Consider the following 18,983-nt stretch of genomic DNA (forward strand, 5'->3'; position numbering starts at 1 on the left):
AACAGGAAAAGTATATTTAATTTTCTATTAAACTTCCAACCAGAATACATTTTCCCAAAACAAAAGTTAAAGCTTTTACATTACTGATAAGAAATTCATAATGATCAACACCAGATTTTCTCAGGAGAAAACAGGTAAATATTGGTTACATTCCCTCTCTGCTCTCCTAGCAAACCATATCTTTACTGAGGGCTAAGTATAATCAAATGCTACAAATCTTAAAGCAACATTTTAGTTGCTACCTAATTTTGGGTAGTTTTGTTTTAATTCCAAAGTCATAATAAGAAAAGTATTTTATAGCAAATTCATAAAGCCTATTCTAAAAAAAATGTTGTTGGAGATCCCCTTTATAAGACCATTTTAATTTAAGCAGCAGCAAATTTGTTAGAATGTGAGTCTGAAAGCATTTGCATGACCTGCTATTAGTCTTTTAAAAATGCAACTTTAATTGATTTGTCAAACTATCTGTAACCTTCCTCACTCTCTTCCCAACTAACCTGAACAATAATAAGCAGCCTCATTCAACTCTAAGTTTTATAATTTATTTTTGTTTACAGATTATAACAAAAATGTTGTTTCCATGATACCCACCATATACCATTTGCAAGAGTTAGTGCCTCAAGCTTAGCCTAAAAATCTTTGCCATATACAAACCGACGGAATTGATTAAGAGAATTAAGGTCTCTAACCAAAGAATTTAGGTGAGAGAGGTCCAATCAAGCCCAGCCTTTGCCATATTGTCAATGTCTAGTTTCATTCTAATCTGTTGTCAAGAGTATCAAGTACTGACTGTTTACTTTAGCAAGCTCAAAGTTTAGCTTTGCCTGGCTGAAGTTGTAGGTTCTGAAGTTTCATTGCCATGCCCATGTTCCCAGAAACCTTCAATTTACCTTGAAAGAAAGCCTAAAAAAAACAAAAGAAAAAAACTGTATGAAATGCAATACAACACATTACCCCAAACATACCCCTCCCCAAAGTTATAGGCTATTATATATGTGCAGGTCTTGGTCTGCAGTATTATAATTCTAGTAGTTCTAGCAGACACCTCACATTATTGTATAATTCTATCTTCTGACACTGAAAGATTGAATAATAACCTCAGAAAGTTTATATTTGTGAGACCTAGAGAGAATAAATTCGATAATAGCATTTTTCTTGCATTATCAGAAAGCAGTCCAAACAGAGGGCTGACATTCCTCCTATCTGAAGTCACATGGCAAACAGTAGCTTCCCCCTTTCTCTGCAGATCAAACATTATTATATCCGCTTCTGGATTATGCAAAGGATGTCTGAGACAATACTTGTTCAGAAGAGTAGAAACTGCTGAAGTCAGGTTTATTGAGAGAAGCAAAGACTGACTTATTCAGAGAGTTAAGAACTCTCCCTTTTTCAGATCAGCCATGGCAGTTTTGGAAGAGTGGATTTATTAAAAAAACAAACAAGCAAACAATCAAAAACCTTAAATATGCCCAAAAAAGCCCCCAAAATATCAGTACTATTATCCTTTCATCTTCACTGTACTTACTGTCTGAGGATTCATTTTGCCAGTCATCAGAGCTAACAGATCAGCATCAGCCATTGTAATTGTACAATCCGCCTTCTTATCTGTAAGACGGAGTCGACAACGAAGATTTAAACTGAGAAACAGAACAGTAACACAAACTACAACTCCCTGAACAATCTGTTGATACTACAGTTCAGCACTAAGGTATCTCAAGTACCTACAAGGTAAGGGCCATTAAAAAGTATCAGCAAGAGATCACCTAATAGCCAACAGAAACCTGTGGCACCTTGTAGCACAGACCATCCCAGCACTGAAGAAAGATGGGCCTTTCTGAAAGGTGCTAAACGAGTTTATTCATTACAAATAAAAAATAAAAACCTTGTAATCAGATAATGTTAATTTCAGGTATTCACAGTCATCTTAAGTTTTATCAAGCTTAAATTTTCTAGTATTAAGACCAACTTAGAATAAACGCATCTTCCCCTGTGACACAGTGAAGATATTTATCACTGACATTTCATGCATTTCCTGCCCCGTTCTTCAGTGGGAACATGTGCCTTCTAGAAGTTCTCAGCTGAATTAATTCAAATCCAGAAGCTTCTAGCATCTTCTTCCCAGAAATGAGCTTTGAAAGATACTTTTGGAAGCTCAGATGTAAGTATTAATACATGTAACAATGGGCTAAAATCTGCACCCATTTTTTCCTACAGTCATCACATTATGACAAAATGTTGTATGAACAACAGGGAACAGTACTTTTCTTTCTATAATATCTTAAACAAATGAATTCAAATGAAATCTAAAATCTCCTTTCACATTTTTAATTAAAAGCTTTATAAGCTTTATGATGCATGTTCATAGATATGTAAGATTCTGAGGACAGACTGTTGTCTTTGTCTTTTTATTTACAGTAATAGGATGCAGGTATTAAACAAGACACTTTTATAGCAAGTGTTCAAATCATTTGTTTCCAATACTTTTAATTGAAACCCACCAGTCCTTGGGTCTTATATATATATATATCTGCCTTTTTTAAGATGGACCTTGAAGTTTATGTCAGCTAGTGCAGTATTGAAATCCGTCATTTTATTGCTTAACTAGCTGCAGAAGAGAAGTAACTGGACTAGAAAAAAAAGTTTTGGTTTTGTATTCTAGTTCTTGCAGGAGTCATGTGACACATCTGTCTGGAGCCTCTAAGAAAATATGCAACTAATCAAACAAAATTTACAGTAGAACAGATTTAAATTTTTATCTTAAAGGTCATGGATTAAAGTATTGGAAATAAGAAAACTTAAAAATTAAGGTAGCTCTAACCCCAGTTTTGTTCAAGGTCACTACTCTGCTTTAGCAGAGTATGAACTGATAATCTTTACATTCGTTTCATGTATTTTCTGCAGTGATATAGTAACACTGACCTGAATTAATCGCCACAGAGCCTTTTCCATTTTTCACGTCTACTACCCAAGTTGCTTCTTTCCCACCAGGACCATCTTTTATTTTGAAGGCAAAGACACCACCAATTTTCTTGACAAATTGCTCTCCTTCCTGTAATGACCACGTAATGTGCACATTATTCATTTTCTTTAAAGGAATTTTAAAATAGAAACAGAGAATACTTCTTAAAAACATCTTTTTCTACTAACAAAAATATTTGTTTCCCTCTACTAAGCTTAATTTGAACATTTAAGAAAAAAAAAACATTATCTCTATTAAAATCTGTCAAACAAACAAACAACTATCTTAAATCTTGTCTTGCTGTAGGTCTCACAAAATGTTCTCTCTTCTTTTAATTACATTTACAAAGCATGCAACAGACACCAAACTTGTGTTAGTTAGCAACCTCCTCGCATATGACCTAAACTTGCCTTCACTGAAATATTCTTATATAAAAAGAAATCCTTTACAATGATGGTACAGAAGATAAAGACTTTGGACAGTGAAGATTAAAGTTGTAATATTTGTTTCAACAAGAAGTGCTAAGAAAGTGACTTATGCTATTGTATTTCCTTCAGGTTTTGCACATGTTCTGTCATAAATTAAAAAGGCATTACAGGCAAAAGTAGTAGTCAAATACCTCTTCGAGCTTCTTTTCAATCTCTTTGAAGACCAAATGTGACTTAAATCCATCAACAGCTGCACTTAGAGGCACAGCTGCAACACGACCAGTGCTGAAATGCAAAAAAAAATAATTAATATATCTTTAATCATATTTTCAACACCTTCAAATTATTGTGAATAGGCCTAAAACCACTGTGAACAGCCACACTGCAACAGTTCAAGCAATACAGAGCAACTACTTCTTATCTAAGCGAAGCTTACTTTCTGATGGGCTAGACAGTCTGCATTACAATCCCTTCAACTATCAGCCAACTCCATTGCCACGCTGTGTGTGAAGGCACAAACAGCGTATGCATCATCTCAAGAACTATTTTTTTTTTTTTTATAAAACAAAGTTCTTTAGGAAATTAATCCAGAAGTTTTGCTGTCGTATTTCCTGAAGTGGTCCTCCTTTCTGCCATCTTACTTAGTAACTACTTCTGGTCAAATTATTTCAAAGTCTTATTAAAAAAAGTTCAAGTGACAGAATCACTTATAAAACGTTGCTAGCACTTATCTGTGTGGTACTAAGAGGGAAGTATCCCTGTAGGGGTTTGCTATGTCCACAATAGTAGGGACTGTGTCATTTGAAGACAATGCACAATTTTGCTAATAAACTAAGGTTGTAGTAACAGGATGTAAAACTGTAAGGTATCAACAAAAAAGCAGATTTGTTTTAAGAACTGATCCAAAATGAATCAAGTTCTGCTATCATTTACCGTGATATAAATTCTTGGCAACTCCTACTAAAGCCACTAATTACAGGCTAGATCTCAATCTAATGATTAGGTCCCCGAGCACTGTTGTAGAAAAAAATTGTATGAAATATCTTCATAACCATAAAATGCCACCACCTTTGCCTTACTTATGCAATGCCCAACGTTCAGTTACATAAGTGGGGTATGAACAGATCAGCTGCACTGTTTCATTCCAAAGTCTTTTGTGCATTAGTGCAACTCCCTGTGCCAGGTATTTCCCACATACAAAGCCTTTGGGAGAAGTGAAGGTTTCTAAGCCTCATAATGTAAGAGACGTTATTATTGCTAAGATTTCTCTGCACTGAAGAAAGAGTTAAGAAAATTCTCAATACTGATGAAGGTCAAATCACCTGTAGTAAGTAAGACAATTTCTTCAAGAGAAGCATCATCTATACAAGCAAAGCTTTTCCTGACTGACAGGAAGGCACTACTACTTTCAGCATCTCAAGGTTAATGATGTAAATATAGCAACAGATTCCCTGTTCTGTAAAGTTACAAGCTTTTTTATTTTTTTTTTTTTTAAAGATAAACCTCAATGCAATGGAAAAAAGTGTATTAACTACAAATCTCCCTTCTGACTTAAAACTGTATACCAACACCCACTCACATTTTGTAAGCATGTTTGAAGAGATCCCGTGAGAAGACCCAAGTTTTCCCCTATCACACACATTTTCTCACATGGCCTGTCCTTCTTCCTTGCAGACTAAGGAAGTGTCAGGATTACAGCTTCTGACACTACACTACAAAAAGCTACTTGCTGAAGCCCCTCAAAATTCAATTGCTGCTCTCATTACCCACTCCACAGATTATTGTCATGCCCCAGGAACTGTCCAGCTAAAATAGACATTTAAAAATGTGAGTTGGGAGGGGAATATTTCTTTCTGGAAGCCCACCATGACACATTTTAGCACTCAATGTTTTTTAGAAAAAGTGTAAAATATCGGTGTTAAGCTTTAAAACCCCCAAACAAAACATCCACAAATAGTAGCTCCATTTTTCTAAACAAGGTGCAAAGTGAAAATGCAAAGGAAACTATATTAAAAAAGCCTCTTCTGAGATGCTGATATAATTAAAAAATTTTGTATTTTCTCTCAATTCCTGTCCATCTTAGCTTACAATTAGAGCAGACTGAGAGCGCTTCATAGCAGCATTCTCTTCTTGCTCTGAATCAGGCTGTAATTCCAAATAAAAATATTTTTGCCAGAACTAAATCAATAACATGCCTGAATTTTAGCAGGTACTTAGAATACCCCATGTAACACATACAGGGGAGACCCAATTTGTCATGAAGTCACAATAGTACCAATTTTATCAGTGAAAGCATTGATCACTCTATTCTGACAGATGCTGCACTTTTTTTCTTTTTTCTTTTTTTTGACAAGGCCCTAGATTCAATTAATTTCTTCAAATCCTGCTTTCTTCTTAGAAAAGTGGTTTGAGGGTTGATTTTTGCATTTTACTTTTTCCTCCAAACACTAGATTTGTCCTTAATTTAAGGCGGAGGGCATCACGCGGGCCAGAAACGGGCCATTTTGCTCTTTTTAGCCCACGAAGCTCCCCCTGCGCATTGTTTGCCCGGCTCTAACTCACAACCTCCGCCTACAGCTGCGGGTCCCCAACACCGTGAGGGCACAGCTTTCCGCCACAGCTCTTCCCAGCGGGGAGCGCAACGACAACCCTTAAATTTGAGGTAGAAAAAGGCACATTTGGAGACCTCGGGGCAGAAAGGCGACGCCGCCTTACACCCCAAAGGAGGCCTCGGCTCCGAGGCCAGCCCCGACCCCCTCAGCTCGGCCGGGCCTCGCTTGTCCCCCCCCTCCCCGGGGGCGGCGCAGGGGGCCGGGGCCGGGTCTCACCTGCGGGCCGGGGGGAAGCCCATGCCGTACAGCGTCACCACCGCCGCGCCGCCCAGGCCCAGGTTGTGCTGCAGCGCCACCTTCGCCCCCGGCACCTGCCTCCCGCCGGCCAGGCCGCGCAGCTGCCAGCAGAGTTCGGCGCACTGCGCCAGGCCTGAAAGATGGAGCACAGAGCGCGTCGCCGCCCCGCCGCCATCTTCCCGCCGGGGAGCGGCCCCTGAGGGGAGCGCTGACCGACCGAGTCGGGGCGGCTCCGGCGGGGCTGTGGGGAAAAGTGGTGTTTATGGTGTTTACACGCACACACACACGAACAATGCAGCTGGGTGGGCTCCAGTGTAAAGCTCAGGTTATGCACCTCACACTTTGCTACCAGACCTCCATCCCTCACAGGAGAGTATCTTCTGGGCTGTCAGTGCGCGCTGTCTTAAAAATAATTATCAAACACAACTCAGCACTGACTTCTGAATCTCCAAGACATAAACTCATGACAACCATTCCTGTTTCAAGGCAAACACATCTGCTACCACATCCTTAGAGCAATGCTCTAACATCTACCCCAAGTACCTCAGAAGCACGCATTAAGCTCACCTCACCATCGTGGCATGCATCTCTGAGTAGAAATTTGAATTCACGTGCTAAATGTAACAGAAAACTGTGACAATCTTCTGAAAACTTTTTTTTTTCTTCCACACTACAAATGCCTACTATTCAAAATGACCATAACAAGTTAGCACTATACTACAACAGAAGATATAGTAGTATACTATACCTATACTATATATAGATAAATATACTATATCTATATATACTAGATCTAGTATATATACTATATCTAGTATATAGTATATATATATATATAGTATATATATATAGTATATATATATAGTATATATAGATATAGTATATATATACACTATATATACTCTAGTATATATACTAGATATATACTATATCTAGTGTATATAGTATATCTATATATATATATAGTATCTAGTATATATACTAGATACATTAGAACATAGTATACTGTAGAAGAGTCCTAGAATACACAACTGTGATTTAAAACTACTGCTGGACCAAGGTCATTAATGTAAGGAAGTAACGCTAACAGGTATACTCCATGAACTTCCTTCCCTAATAAGATATTACATGAATACATGCAGTATGATTTGAGAATGTGAAGTCTTTAGAGCTCAGCTAACCAGAAAGATTATTTTGGGAGGCTGAAAACAAACATGAATTCCTTTTCACTAGTCTTGATTTCAAGGTTACATTTACCTTTTCCTTCCCCCTACCACTCCATCAGCCATTTCTGCAGTTCTCGTCCAGTTCACATTTCTTCCCCCTTACCATCCACAGAACCCTGTCCCTTGCCATAGGCAGCTACACAGTCCTTTGGGCAAGACAGGCAGAACCTGCATTTTATGCACTGAATTTTACACATTGCCAAGCTATACATTAAGGAAGGGATGAGTAAGAAGTTTTATAATTCCAGTCATTTATGAGAGTTAGCAGGTTCCATACACACACTCTTAGCTTCAAGGAGAGAACGTGTACCATGGGACAACCTGCCCTGGAGTGGTTTGGAAAATTAAGATGACTTATATGACCTCTGATTAGCATATAGCTATCCTCAAGACTGATTTATAGTGAAATTAACCTGACTGCCTGTAGACATGTAATTTTCTGCATTTTAATGGCTCTCCCCCTCAATCCACTGAAATAGAGAGAAGCACAAATACCAGTAATTGCCTCTACATTTATCACTGTAGAAATGACAAAATATTAACACATACCTAGGAATGGAATTCTTATATCTAGTCAGATTCCAGTTGAATGAGAACATGAGAATGTTCTTCTTCCAACGTTTTCTAATACTCCCCCCCCCAAATTAACTGGGGATTATCTAGATATTACAGCTATTTAGGTCAAGGTTTGTTGTTTTTCAAGGTTTCGTCTCCAGCTTTCTGCCATGTAATCTTTTGCAAGCAAAGAAGGTGAATTATCCTCACAAATTCAAACATGTTATTCAAGAGGCATTTCATGGAAGCAAGCACAGATAGCTTAAAAAAGCATAGATAGGGAAAAAAAAAAAAAAAAGAAAAAAAATAGGAAAACTTATGTTGCTGGGAAACAGCGACTAACAGTGAACTTCTGTTGTAATAACATCAGATAAATATTTTGACATCCAAGACTTCACAGAAATAGCTTTATTACAGCTAACAATGGTACAAGCTATTCCAATGTGATAACTATCTCCAAAATCTGAATTTTGAAGTATGACTACATATGAAAATAGTTATTGAAACTATAATCATCAGAAGTTGTATCATTAAGCAATTATTTAGAGGGAAAAAAAAAAAAAGCTGTTTCGTAGGTTGCTTTAATATCAACAGAAAAACAGCTCTATCAAATTAAACAAGTATTAATGATCTAACTCACACTCCAAGTCTTTTGGTTTGAGCAACTCTGCATGGTCAACTTGCCCTAATACTTGCATTAGTCAGAAATGAGAATCAACTCCAGAGCTCCTCCTAATTTCCTGAAATCCTCATTTCTTTCACACAAATACAAGTGGGAAGCTTCTGTCTGGTCAAGAACAGTATCTCATATCTTACTGCATGACTAAATAAAATATTTTTGCATTACCTGTAGCACCAAGTGGATGTCCCTTTGAAATCAAGCCACCACTAGGATTCACAACCCATTTTCCTCCATAAGTATTGTCTCCTCTGTCAATCAGTTCACATGCTTTTCCTAGAGAACAGTATTTATAAAAGAAAAGTGTTCATTATTTTATAAAAATTGTTTTTCATTTCGACTGGCACTAAGCAAAGATGCTGCAAATACTTCCTCGCAGTCAATAAGAAATACAGATATCACACATTTTACAAAGGGTAGACTGAAATTTGCTAAACATTAACGAGACTTGTTGATGCTTCTGGAGAAAGAATGTGGATTCCACAGTAATGTGAAAAAGAAGCAAAATGGCTAGTATCTGATGGCTTTTTTTAATTAGCAGTTCAACTGTTTTACTGTTATACAGTAGTATGATAGAATCAACACAATGAAGCTATTCATTGCTTTATTAATGAAACTACAATGAACATTATGTTTTTGTAAAAGAAAGGCTAATTGTAATTTGCAACTGCTGTTAATATATTTTTATTTATCTCCAATAGAGATTACTTGCAAGATTATCAACACTGAAGAGCTCATGCTTACGAAGCTTCATCTGGGTACCATCACACTTCTCAAAACATTAAGTGCGAGATTTTAATTTGCAAAATCAATAAATCAATCAATCAATAAATAAAGCATATCCCTGCAGAAGCAGGGAGCGAACTGACAACTCTGTCACACAAGTGTCCTGCTGGGCACAACGCTGAACATGACCCAACAACATGCCCTTGCCACAATGAAGGCTAACTGTATCTTGGGCTGCATTAAAACATTAATATACCAAATAAAATAATCACTCATATGACTAATGCTTAGGATTACTTAGCATCCAGCCTATTAGTTCCCAATCCTCCAGCAGACAATTCTCCCCTTAACTAGTTCCTTGGTCTTTTATTCTTGTACCAGCTTCTTCAACCTATTTGACTAATGTCAGTGTAAAAATAAAAACCTAAAAAAAAAAAAAAAAAACAAACAAGAAACAAATTGCTGCATTTCCTGTATTTACAACATACTTCTGCCCTTAAATGAGAATGTCAGGTTAGTCTTGCACATCTAAATCTACAAATGTATACCATTCCATTAATCTCTAAGTCTTAATTAGTCTGTCCTTCCAAGCTTCCAAGGTAAGTTTCACATACTTTGAGGTCAGACTAAAAGTTGGAGAGAACTGCAGAATTAAATAGTTACCAATTTACCATATACAAAAATCATTAGTCAAATAGACAAGAACCATTAGAATTATACTGCATTTTTTATTAAAGGAATTAAGCTAAAATGCTTAAAGTATATTAAATAATGTCAATAATTTTCCATATTACTGAAGATATCATAAAAATACAGCAAAGGCAGTAAAGAGTAAGCATTCAACGGCAAGCATTAGAAGACCTTCAAACACATAAAAGAAACTTTCCTGAAGACCTATGAAGTTGTTTCACTGAGAATACTCAGACTTAATACAACACACCATCTAGTGACAGTATATGATATTTTCTCAAAATGCTTAAAAACAAATTGAAGAAAGACTGTATCAGATGATTATCTATGCAACAGATGAATAATTTGGCATTTGAATAGATTAAATACTGAAGTAGCAGTTCAATTAATTATTTGAAATCAAACTAAAACCTCTTAAACTGAAAACTTCATTAGTTTGACTTATATGCATAAAATTAATTTCCATTACACTAATTTAGACAGATGAGCATTGTTATATAATTCATTTTAGAACCTCTGCAAAAAATTCTCTCTATTTTTAAAGACAAAGATGTTTCAAGATTTTTAAAAGACACAAAGTCAGATAACTTGTTTAGGCCCTCTATGGGTAATTCTTGTTTATTTTTATCTTCCTCAAAAGGAAATACAAAGATGGGTGGAAATCTCAGGGTAAATAAGAACATATCCCTGAAAAAGGTTGTAATTCTGAGAAAGATTAGAGTTCTTAATCTCCTTGTCCTGCTTGCTTAGAAGAGCTACTCCTGCACAAGCTAGCCATATGATTTTGTATAGCTGTCCAACACTTTAATCTGTCTCGTGTACTTCTCTAGAAGTCACAGTAACTTGTTAAATGAACTCTACAGTTTATTGGTCTTCTTTATGTTACTACATTGCTAGCTTGCTTTTTCCTCTTAGGAGGTTAGCAGTAAGATATTCAAATATATAAGATGTCTAACGTACAACTCAACGTTCTAATTATAGGAAGAGGCTAAAAAGATATTTTTAACACTGCCCATTTTATTAAAACAATGATCTTCACTGATGCTATTACCTTCTGGACAGAGTCCAAGAGCTTCATAGGTAATGAACTCATTAACTGAGAAACAGTCATGGAGTTCAATCACATCAACATCAGTAGGTTGTAGACCTGCTTGTTCAAAACATTTTTCTGCAGCTCTTTTAGTCATATCATAACCAACCTGTAAGAAGAACAAATCACAAGTTAAAATATCATTAAAGAAGTAATTGATTTCATTTCTATGCTTAATTTTTAATGTGCCTCTCTTTATCCTGTAAGTGAAAATAACCTGTCACAGGTGGCATTCTAATGTACTTCAATGCATCTTATATCATAGCCTTTAATTTCCGCATAGTATGAATTATATAGAAAGAAATAATACATTCTAAACCAGTTCTTAGCATGCAGAAACTTTTCTGGGGCATTTCCTTTATTTTCTCAACCTCGCTTACTAGCCAAATTGCTCCTTTGCGTGGCTTTGTCTCTAGTGGGTATTCTAATGGTTTAACTTTAATCCAATTATTTTGGTCAGTTTGCAGTGGGATTTAAATTTTGCAGTTCAAGTCTTTCTGTTCATTCTGCTTAAGCAATCATGACTATACATGACATAGTATTTCAGTTCCAATACAGCACAGACATAAGTAAAATAGGTTCACATGAGATAAACTATGTTTCTTTCTGTTCAAACTGTTAATAGGTAGCCTCTAAATAATTTGTTGAAAACTAGATTTTAAATACTTATAGATTTCTTACTGTTATTGCATAACTGTACTGTTTGTCCACTCCACCTGTCCAAATGAGTCTTTTTACATTAATTATAACTTGTTTGCTTACTGACATAGAAATGTCTACAGGATCATTAGGACTCTCAAGTATTATAAAGGAAATTCCAAACATCACAGAATACAGGATGGTATACCTACCATCTTCAAACAACTTTTCTCTTCAAATGTGCTTGGATAATCAGTAGCCATCACCTGGGCTAGAATTTCCACAGCTTGAGACTGTAAATGATGCTCTTTCACAAACTCCTCATTAGCCAGAACTGCAGCTGCAGCACCATTTGTTGTTGGACTAATTGAAAGGAAAATAATGTCATCATTCTAAATTATTAATGTCAGTCTTCCATAGAAGTACATTTGAAAACAAAGAAAAAAAATGTTTTGGCTGATACCACTGAAACTAAGGATTTCAGGAGTGTTTGGAGGAAACGTTCAATTTTTAATGCTTCAGTAATATTTATACAACAATTGAACACTGTGACATCTAAAAAGCAGAAAATATTTAAAATGATCTGTAACTTTTAATTTAGAAGTAAACAGGCTTATTTAAATAGGTGTGCTACCACATTTGTCAGAGTATCAAGATTTATTTCACAATGCTAAGTCACTTCCTTACCAACACTGTAAGACAGTCAAGTAATCAAAAATTTTGCGAGAATTCAGAACTTCATCTAACGTATACTCCTCTTGGAACTGGGAATACCTTAAAAAAAAAAAAAAAAAAAAGATGCTATTTTTAGTTTCAGTTATAACCCTTATCAATATATCATCAGGGAACTGTATAGCTGTTTTTACTAAATACAAGATATAGGATAAAGAATTTATTCTGGGTATAATTCCCATTTCATAATAAAGAATATATTCTGCTAGGTACTTCTAAAATAATATCCAATTTTGCATGAATTTTGTAGCAGCAACAGATGTTTAATACTGAGGTGGAATGCTTTACTCACGGGTTGTTGGTTGAATGACTGTGATTCTTCCATGCAATTTTTGCAAAGTATTCTGGATTTGTCCCTGGAAGGAGAAAGCAAGCTGTGTTAAAATACCTGGTTTACACAGACAGTGCTATCATAACTTTTAAAATATTATATTAGTGTCATAAGAAGTTGACCTTCACAAGCATTTCTACAAGAGACTCATTGTTTTGAAACTTTCTTTAGAACTCACCATAGGTGTAAAAACTAGATAAAGACTACTAATACTGATTAAGTTTTAGCTAACAGAACATCATGCTTGGACATTTAACACTCAGTAGCATAACATAGAGAAAATAAGCATGTTTTGTTTGAGGTATTACTATATTGCTGGAACTTGAACACTCATTTTCATAGCAGAACAAAACAGCTGTGGTGAAATATTGGACTCCTTATTTTTTTCCATATACTAGCCTAAACATACATGTAAATAAAACATGCTTAACAGACTGGACATGCTACCTGGGAGGCAATTCCCTTATCTCGTGAAAGTATGAGAAACGACAGTGGCAATAGCCTAATCCTATATATTTAATCAAACACTCAAAAATTTTTGTAACAAAATTCAGTCACAAGCCTACCTACCCATCCTAAGACAAAAGGACAGAATGCAGAAAGTTATGCAATCATATTGCACAGACCTTCCAGAAGCACAAGCAATACCATGAAGGTAACCAGCAGACTCTCTATCACAGGCTTAATTTTATTTCCCAATAGTATTGTTTGCCTACCCCTCACCTACTTTTCTGGAGACAACCCTACACCCAGTACAACTATGCAGTTGTAGCACTCATGTAAAAGACACAACACTGAATACTTTTTTTTTTAAATGAAATTGTAGTGTATATATTTTAAATCACTTCACTAAAAGATGATAATGGCAAAATATATTTTGACAATACCGTATTTCTCCATATGTTCTTTGCCAGCACTTGCAAACATCTGAGGTGCTACTGGAGCACTTGCTAAGCCATATTTATCTATCATAATTTCCAAGTGTTTGTCCAGTGGATTAGTTCTGTCCATAAACTAAAAAGAAGAAAAATAGTTTAAAAGCAAGTCATAATTTCCTCATGTTTACAACATTCCCACAAAAGTGCCATGGATTTCAAGCAAAATAGAGGTGTTTTTTTTTTTTGGTATTTTAACAATTCCACTAGACTATATGTTTGTTGCATTTCAGCAACATGTTTTGAAGCTTTCATGATATCCCAACTGTGAGCGTAAACAAGCAGAAAACGATTAGCATTGTCATCATGACACTGATTTGTGGCAAGGACCACCACTATCTGATTTCTATCACTGCTTTCAGAAGAGGACTTTGGGTATTTTTCACCTCAACTTAAAACTCTATAGTTAATATAATCCTAAGTTATAAAATTAGTACTTCATTTTCAATCGGATCTTAGATGAACTTCTATAAAGCACATTAAGGTTAACTCTGACTCATTTCAATTAGTTGTTTAATTTAACATTTCTTACCCATACTTCTGCATAGATTATCGGATTTCATAGTTCTGTACTTAAATGAGATACAGACTTGCCATACAGCAAAACACAAACCCCATACTTCTCCAATAAAAACTAGAAAGGGACAGAAAGAAAGGTTTACTGAAGCCCTAAGTTTTGGAGGAAGCATGTTAACTAGTCAATCGAGTAAGCATCAAGCCAAAAGTCCCAGATTCTTTCTTTAATTTGCTCTGTCATTTTGAGAAAGATGAATCAAATGCTCAACGCTTCAGTATTCTACCTGGTATTTTCATTACTTCCTATTAACCCCAACTGAAAAATATCTTTGTGAAGTACTAAAAGCCTGACAGACTACATACAATCAGTTCTAAAACATACAACATTTGCATATCTGAGCTGTAATCAGAGTCATAAAACTCATTACAAGTTTCTGTGATTCAAAAGAAAAAAGGTTTCTTCTAATTACCTACAGGAACACGTTAAAGTTGCTGGTATTTATAAGGATGTCACAGAGAATTAAGAGGTGTTTTCCATCTACTGCTGCAGTGAAATGTATAAAGTTTTCAGACACTTACACCTGCAGAAATGGATCCTTTTCCCATTTTCTCAAAGCCAAGTGCCAGAACACAATCTGCCAAACCTTAAAATAAAATTTTTGGCTATTTGAAACAAAACTTAGATATAAACAACAATATGTCCTATCAGTTATCTTGTTACAATAAATATCCATAAACATCTACCAGCTGTTCTTCCTCCTTTCTTAATTTTTAAAACCAAGTCAAGTTGGATTAGGAATGGCATTGATACAAAAACATTGATACTGAAGATTAAGAGATCACTAGAGGGTCTGGGATTATGTTTGAACAGTTCTCCACAGTTTAAGAGCATTTACCTTACATGATCAAGCACTTATGCCTCTGTCACAAATACTAGAATAATCACTCCACATGTTACTGCAGTTTTTGTTATAGAAGCATAAGGAATTAAGTGCAAGAAAGTATCAAAATCAACAAAGGAACTACAGAAACAGAAGGAACAACTTGTATTTGTACAAGTAAAAAGTATGAATTACTGGGCTGTAGAGCAGAATAACTCACCTCCCTCTACCAGTTGTCTGGCCATGAACAAGGCGGTAGATCCAGTGGCACAGTTGTTGTTAACATTAATGATAGGAATGCCAGTTAAACCCAAAGCGTGGTAGATGGCGCGTTGTCCACAGGTTGAGTCACCTTTACACAGAGACATAACATAAAGTAAGGTACATACTCAAGCTTCATTAGCTAAAAGAAATCCCACTACATGTATACAATGCTACTGGTTAAACTGTAAACTTGAAATTTTGAACCATCATCTCGAGCCTCTCCCAAGTATGCACAGTACAAGAGCCTTAGGAACAAGATGAAAATCAGACCTTAAAAACAGAAGTTTGTCCTGCTTCTGCAGAAACCACTTGTGAATCAATTGGAAGTAATGGGACTGGACAGAAGGGTTGCAGAAGCACAACTTGGAAGCTGTTGCAGGTGTCATAAAATTAGTACTTCATTTTCAATCGGATCTTAGATGAACTTCTATAAAGCACGTCAAGGTTAACTCTGACTCATTTCAATTAGTTGTTTAATTTAACATTTCTCACCCGTACTTCTGCATAGATTATCGGATTTCATAGTTCTGTACTTAAATGGAAAACTCTCCTGTATAGATATGTGGACACCCCAGTTTTGTCTACATCAGCTGTGAAGCATTAATTTGTAGCCATACTAATGTATATACTCTCAACAGGCTAACATGATACATTAACTCATGGTTATGTTTTTAATGTATCCCTGGGATTAAAACAGTTATGAATCTGACAGAGCAGAACTTAGCTATATCACTTAAGAATTAAGCCTCATCATCTTCTACGCTCTTGGGCTGAAAGTACAATGACACAGCTGATCCCCAAAATAACTCTTAAACTCAAGAGCACTGGATAAACAAACATACCCACTCTAGTGTACAGCCTCAATGCTCAAATAAGAATTAAAACTATATTACAGTTTTCAAGTCTATTGCCATGAACAGTAAAATAAGCAATTTTTTTCATCAGTTGAATAAATATACCACCTGACCTTGCGGAAAGAGCTACTTGTATAAAATATATTTGCAAGACAGTTTTTTGGAGTTCTTATGACCAGCAACTAGAACTGTAAAGTCCGCAAATAAACAGACATAGATCCACGCTTATTAAAAATAACAATAATTACCAAAAAAACACGTTTCATACAGTTCTACAAATTGATGTGATTAAATATTATTATCTGAAATTGATGGGATCCCCCATACTTTATCCACACAGATGTAGATAACATTTATCCATATGTCTGTAAGTCTTACAGAGGCCGTATCACAACCAAAAGATGTTACTCACCATAAACATAACCCACACATGCCTGCTTCACTGCTGAATAGGGAATCCCAGCATCAGCTAAAGCCTTCTGGCCTAAAAAAGTTTAGAAGTTGGAAAGGGAAGGAAAAAAAAGTTAGAAGGGAAGAAAAAAAAATAAAAAGAGTTGGAAAAAAAGCAGCTATCACAAATTAGGCTTGCTTGTTATGTCTAGTATGCACAATTTATGCATCTGCATAAACACCAAAAGTGTAAAAATGCCTTACTGTATCATGTGAATGGTTAAAAAAGTCCTGCATCTTAACTCTCTTTAGGACAGTCTTGCAGTATTTTGAGTTTCAAGCAAGTTCCTTTACCAGAAAATGCTATCTAATCCATTCTGTATTTACCTGGTCCCAACAAAAATACGTTACAGTAGTACAGACAGATATGAAATGATCTAAGTGTCTAATTCAATCTTAAGCTATCCTTTTAACTTTAGTACTGGAAGACAGTGATTTTAAGAGGTCAGCTACAGATTTTGTGAAAGTTTTCCTTCTTACCAGTTTTAGATTTGCTTTTTATATGTATCTACTTACTAAACAGATGTTCCTTCATACGTATAATAAGAAGATTAAGTTTAAGACTTAAAATATGTGCCAGCAGTCAAACTAAATGTGTTGTGTTTTAATTATTATTATTAAATTACCTGCCTCCTTAGCCAGGTCAGGGTAATCAGGGCTCTTCTCATTAGGCTTTACAAACTGACAAGAAAAAAAAAAAAGAAAACACAGTGAAATTCAATACATCCATTGCTCCAATTGGTATGCTTAAAAGCTACATAGATGACTCAGGAATAGGTTTGTGAACAATCAGGTGAAAAAAAATGCAAACAATTTAACTGACCCAAAAGTGCATACACAAAACCTGCACAATCCCCAGGTGTGACTGCCAAGACCCTGCCGTGACTTCAAAAAAAATCATAGTCCAAGTTTATGGAAGCAGAAGACCATTTTTGCTCAGTCTTAAAGAAGATTCAGACTTGTACGTCAATGGACAATAATGTTGGCCAAAGCCTGTGGATGGGACAGAGGACAACTGCCATCTTCACTGAAGCATTACAATCCATGACTTTATCTTCTCAAATGCATTGATAAATACTTCCATTCTACTTTATTTTGTTCTACGCCTATTCACAATACTTTTTCTTTGCACTGAACTTAATTCCTCACAAGCCTCCCTTCCAAGCCTTACTCCACTTTGCTACGAATTGGAACGTCGGACTTTGCCCCTCACGGCTGGAGTCCACCAACACATTTGTTTTCTTTTCTATGTCATTTACAAAAGCGTCACTGCTCAAAAAAATCATCTCTCTGCTTCCAGCTCTACGAATTATTTGATGTTCACAGTCATTAAATTGAAATATGCTGTCTCCTTACGCTTACCTCCCCAGCAACACTTAGCCGTACTTTCTGCTGCGCTGCCTTTCCTGAACTCTGGCTGAGAACCTTCATGCCGAAGGTCATGAGAAACGTCAGTCAGTGACTTGCAAAGTCTGAACAAGACCTGTTTTAATGATGTTACTGGAGCTAATAAAGAGGTAAAACAGAGCACTGGCAACCTCTCAGATGCCCCCAGCTGCTGTGACCCATTTCCAAAACCGAAGGGCATGGCCTGGGTGCCTGACAGCTGCACACGCAGCACCACATTGTTTTGCTCGTTTTTTAGCACATCATTCTTAGGTTTAACACTAGAGAAAGGATACGATCCTAAAACCCTTCATAATAAAACGCCTCAGGTGTAACAGTCTGACAAGTTTTACCCTCCTCTTCCACACCATCACTCCTACCCACACAGCAACAAAATAAAGCTCTGAAAGCTGTCCTTTCTGCTGACTACCCCAGCAAGCACCAGCGGTCCAGCTCCACCCGCCGAGCTGGGTTTTAGGAAAGCCCCTGAAGCAGCTGCTCGGCTTTGAAGGGCGCCAGGGGCACCGGCTCCGAGCTCCCCTCAGGCACGCTCCGGGGGGAGCCGCCGCCGAGCCAGGCCCCGCGGTGCGGTGCCAGTGCCGGTGCTGGGGCCGATGCCGGGCGGGCAGCGCCGTACCTTGGTCATGCCAACGCCGACCACGAACACCCGGCGCTTCATCCTGGCGGCAGCACGGGCCCCGGCTTCCCTCACAGACCCCCTGATAGCGGCAGCAGCTGAACCGAGCGAAGAGGCGTGACACCGCCACCGCCCCCTTCCCACCCCTTCCTCCTC

At 36.7% G+C, this 18,983-nt stretch overlaps 1 protein-coding gene across 1 annotated transcript; it reads right to left on the reverse strand.

Annotated features, from left to right (window-relative positions):
* Nucleotides 1-18,957, reverse strand: SCP2 (sterol carrier protein 2). The gene is made up of 16 exons (XM_084291266.1): nucleotides 18,828-18,957; nucleotides 17,431-17,485; nucleotides 16,767-16,838; nucleotides 15,457-15,588; nucleotides 14,935-14,999; nucleotides 13,792-13,918; nucleotides 12,866-12,929; nucleotides 12,529-12,615; nucleotides 12,054-12,204; nucleotides 11,164-11,311; nucleotides 8,865-8,972; nucleotides 6,216-6,369; nucleotides 3,579-3,672; nucleotides 2,920-3,049; nucleotides 1,526-1,605; nucleotides 1-903 (listed from the first exon to the last, which is right to left on the reverse strand). Exons 1-16 carry the CDS (start codon nucleotides 18,867-18,869, stop codon nucleotides 808-810), a joined length of 1,605 nt encoding a protein of 534 aa, XP_084147392.1. The 5' UTR covers nucleotides 18,870-18,957; the 3' UTR covers nucleotides 1-807.
* Between the last annotated feature and the right edge of the window lie 26 nt (nucleotides 18,958-18,983).

The sequence above is a fragment of the Netta rufina genome, assembly GCF_964035555.1.
Source record: "Netta rufina genome assembly, chromosome: 8".
Taxonomy (NCBI): Eukaryota; Metazoa; Chordata; class Aves; order Anseriformes; family Anatidae; genus Netta; species Netta rufina.

Coding starts and splice junctions, on each gene's coding strand:
- SCP2 (XM_084291266.1), bottom strand. CDS start 18,869: ATGAAGCGCCGGGTGTTCGTGGTCGGCGTTGGCATGACCAAG. Junction 11,312..12,053: donor AGAAAAGTTGTTTGAAGATG/GTAGGTATACCA, acceptor TTCTTCTTACAG/GTTGGTTATGATATGACTAA. Junction 904..1,525: donor GCAAAATGAATCCTCAGACA/GTAAGTACAGTG, acceptor TGTTTTTTTTAG/GCTTTCTTTCAAGGTAAATT.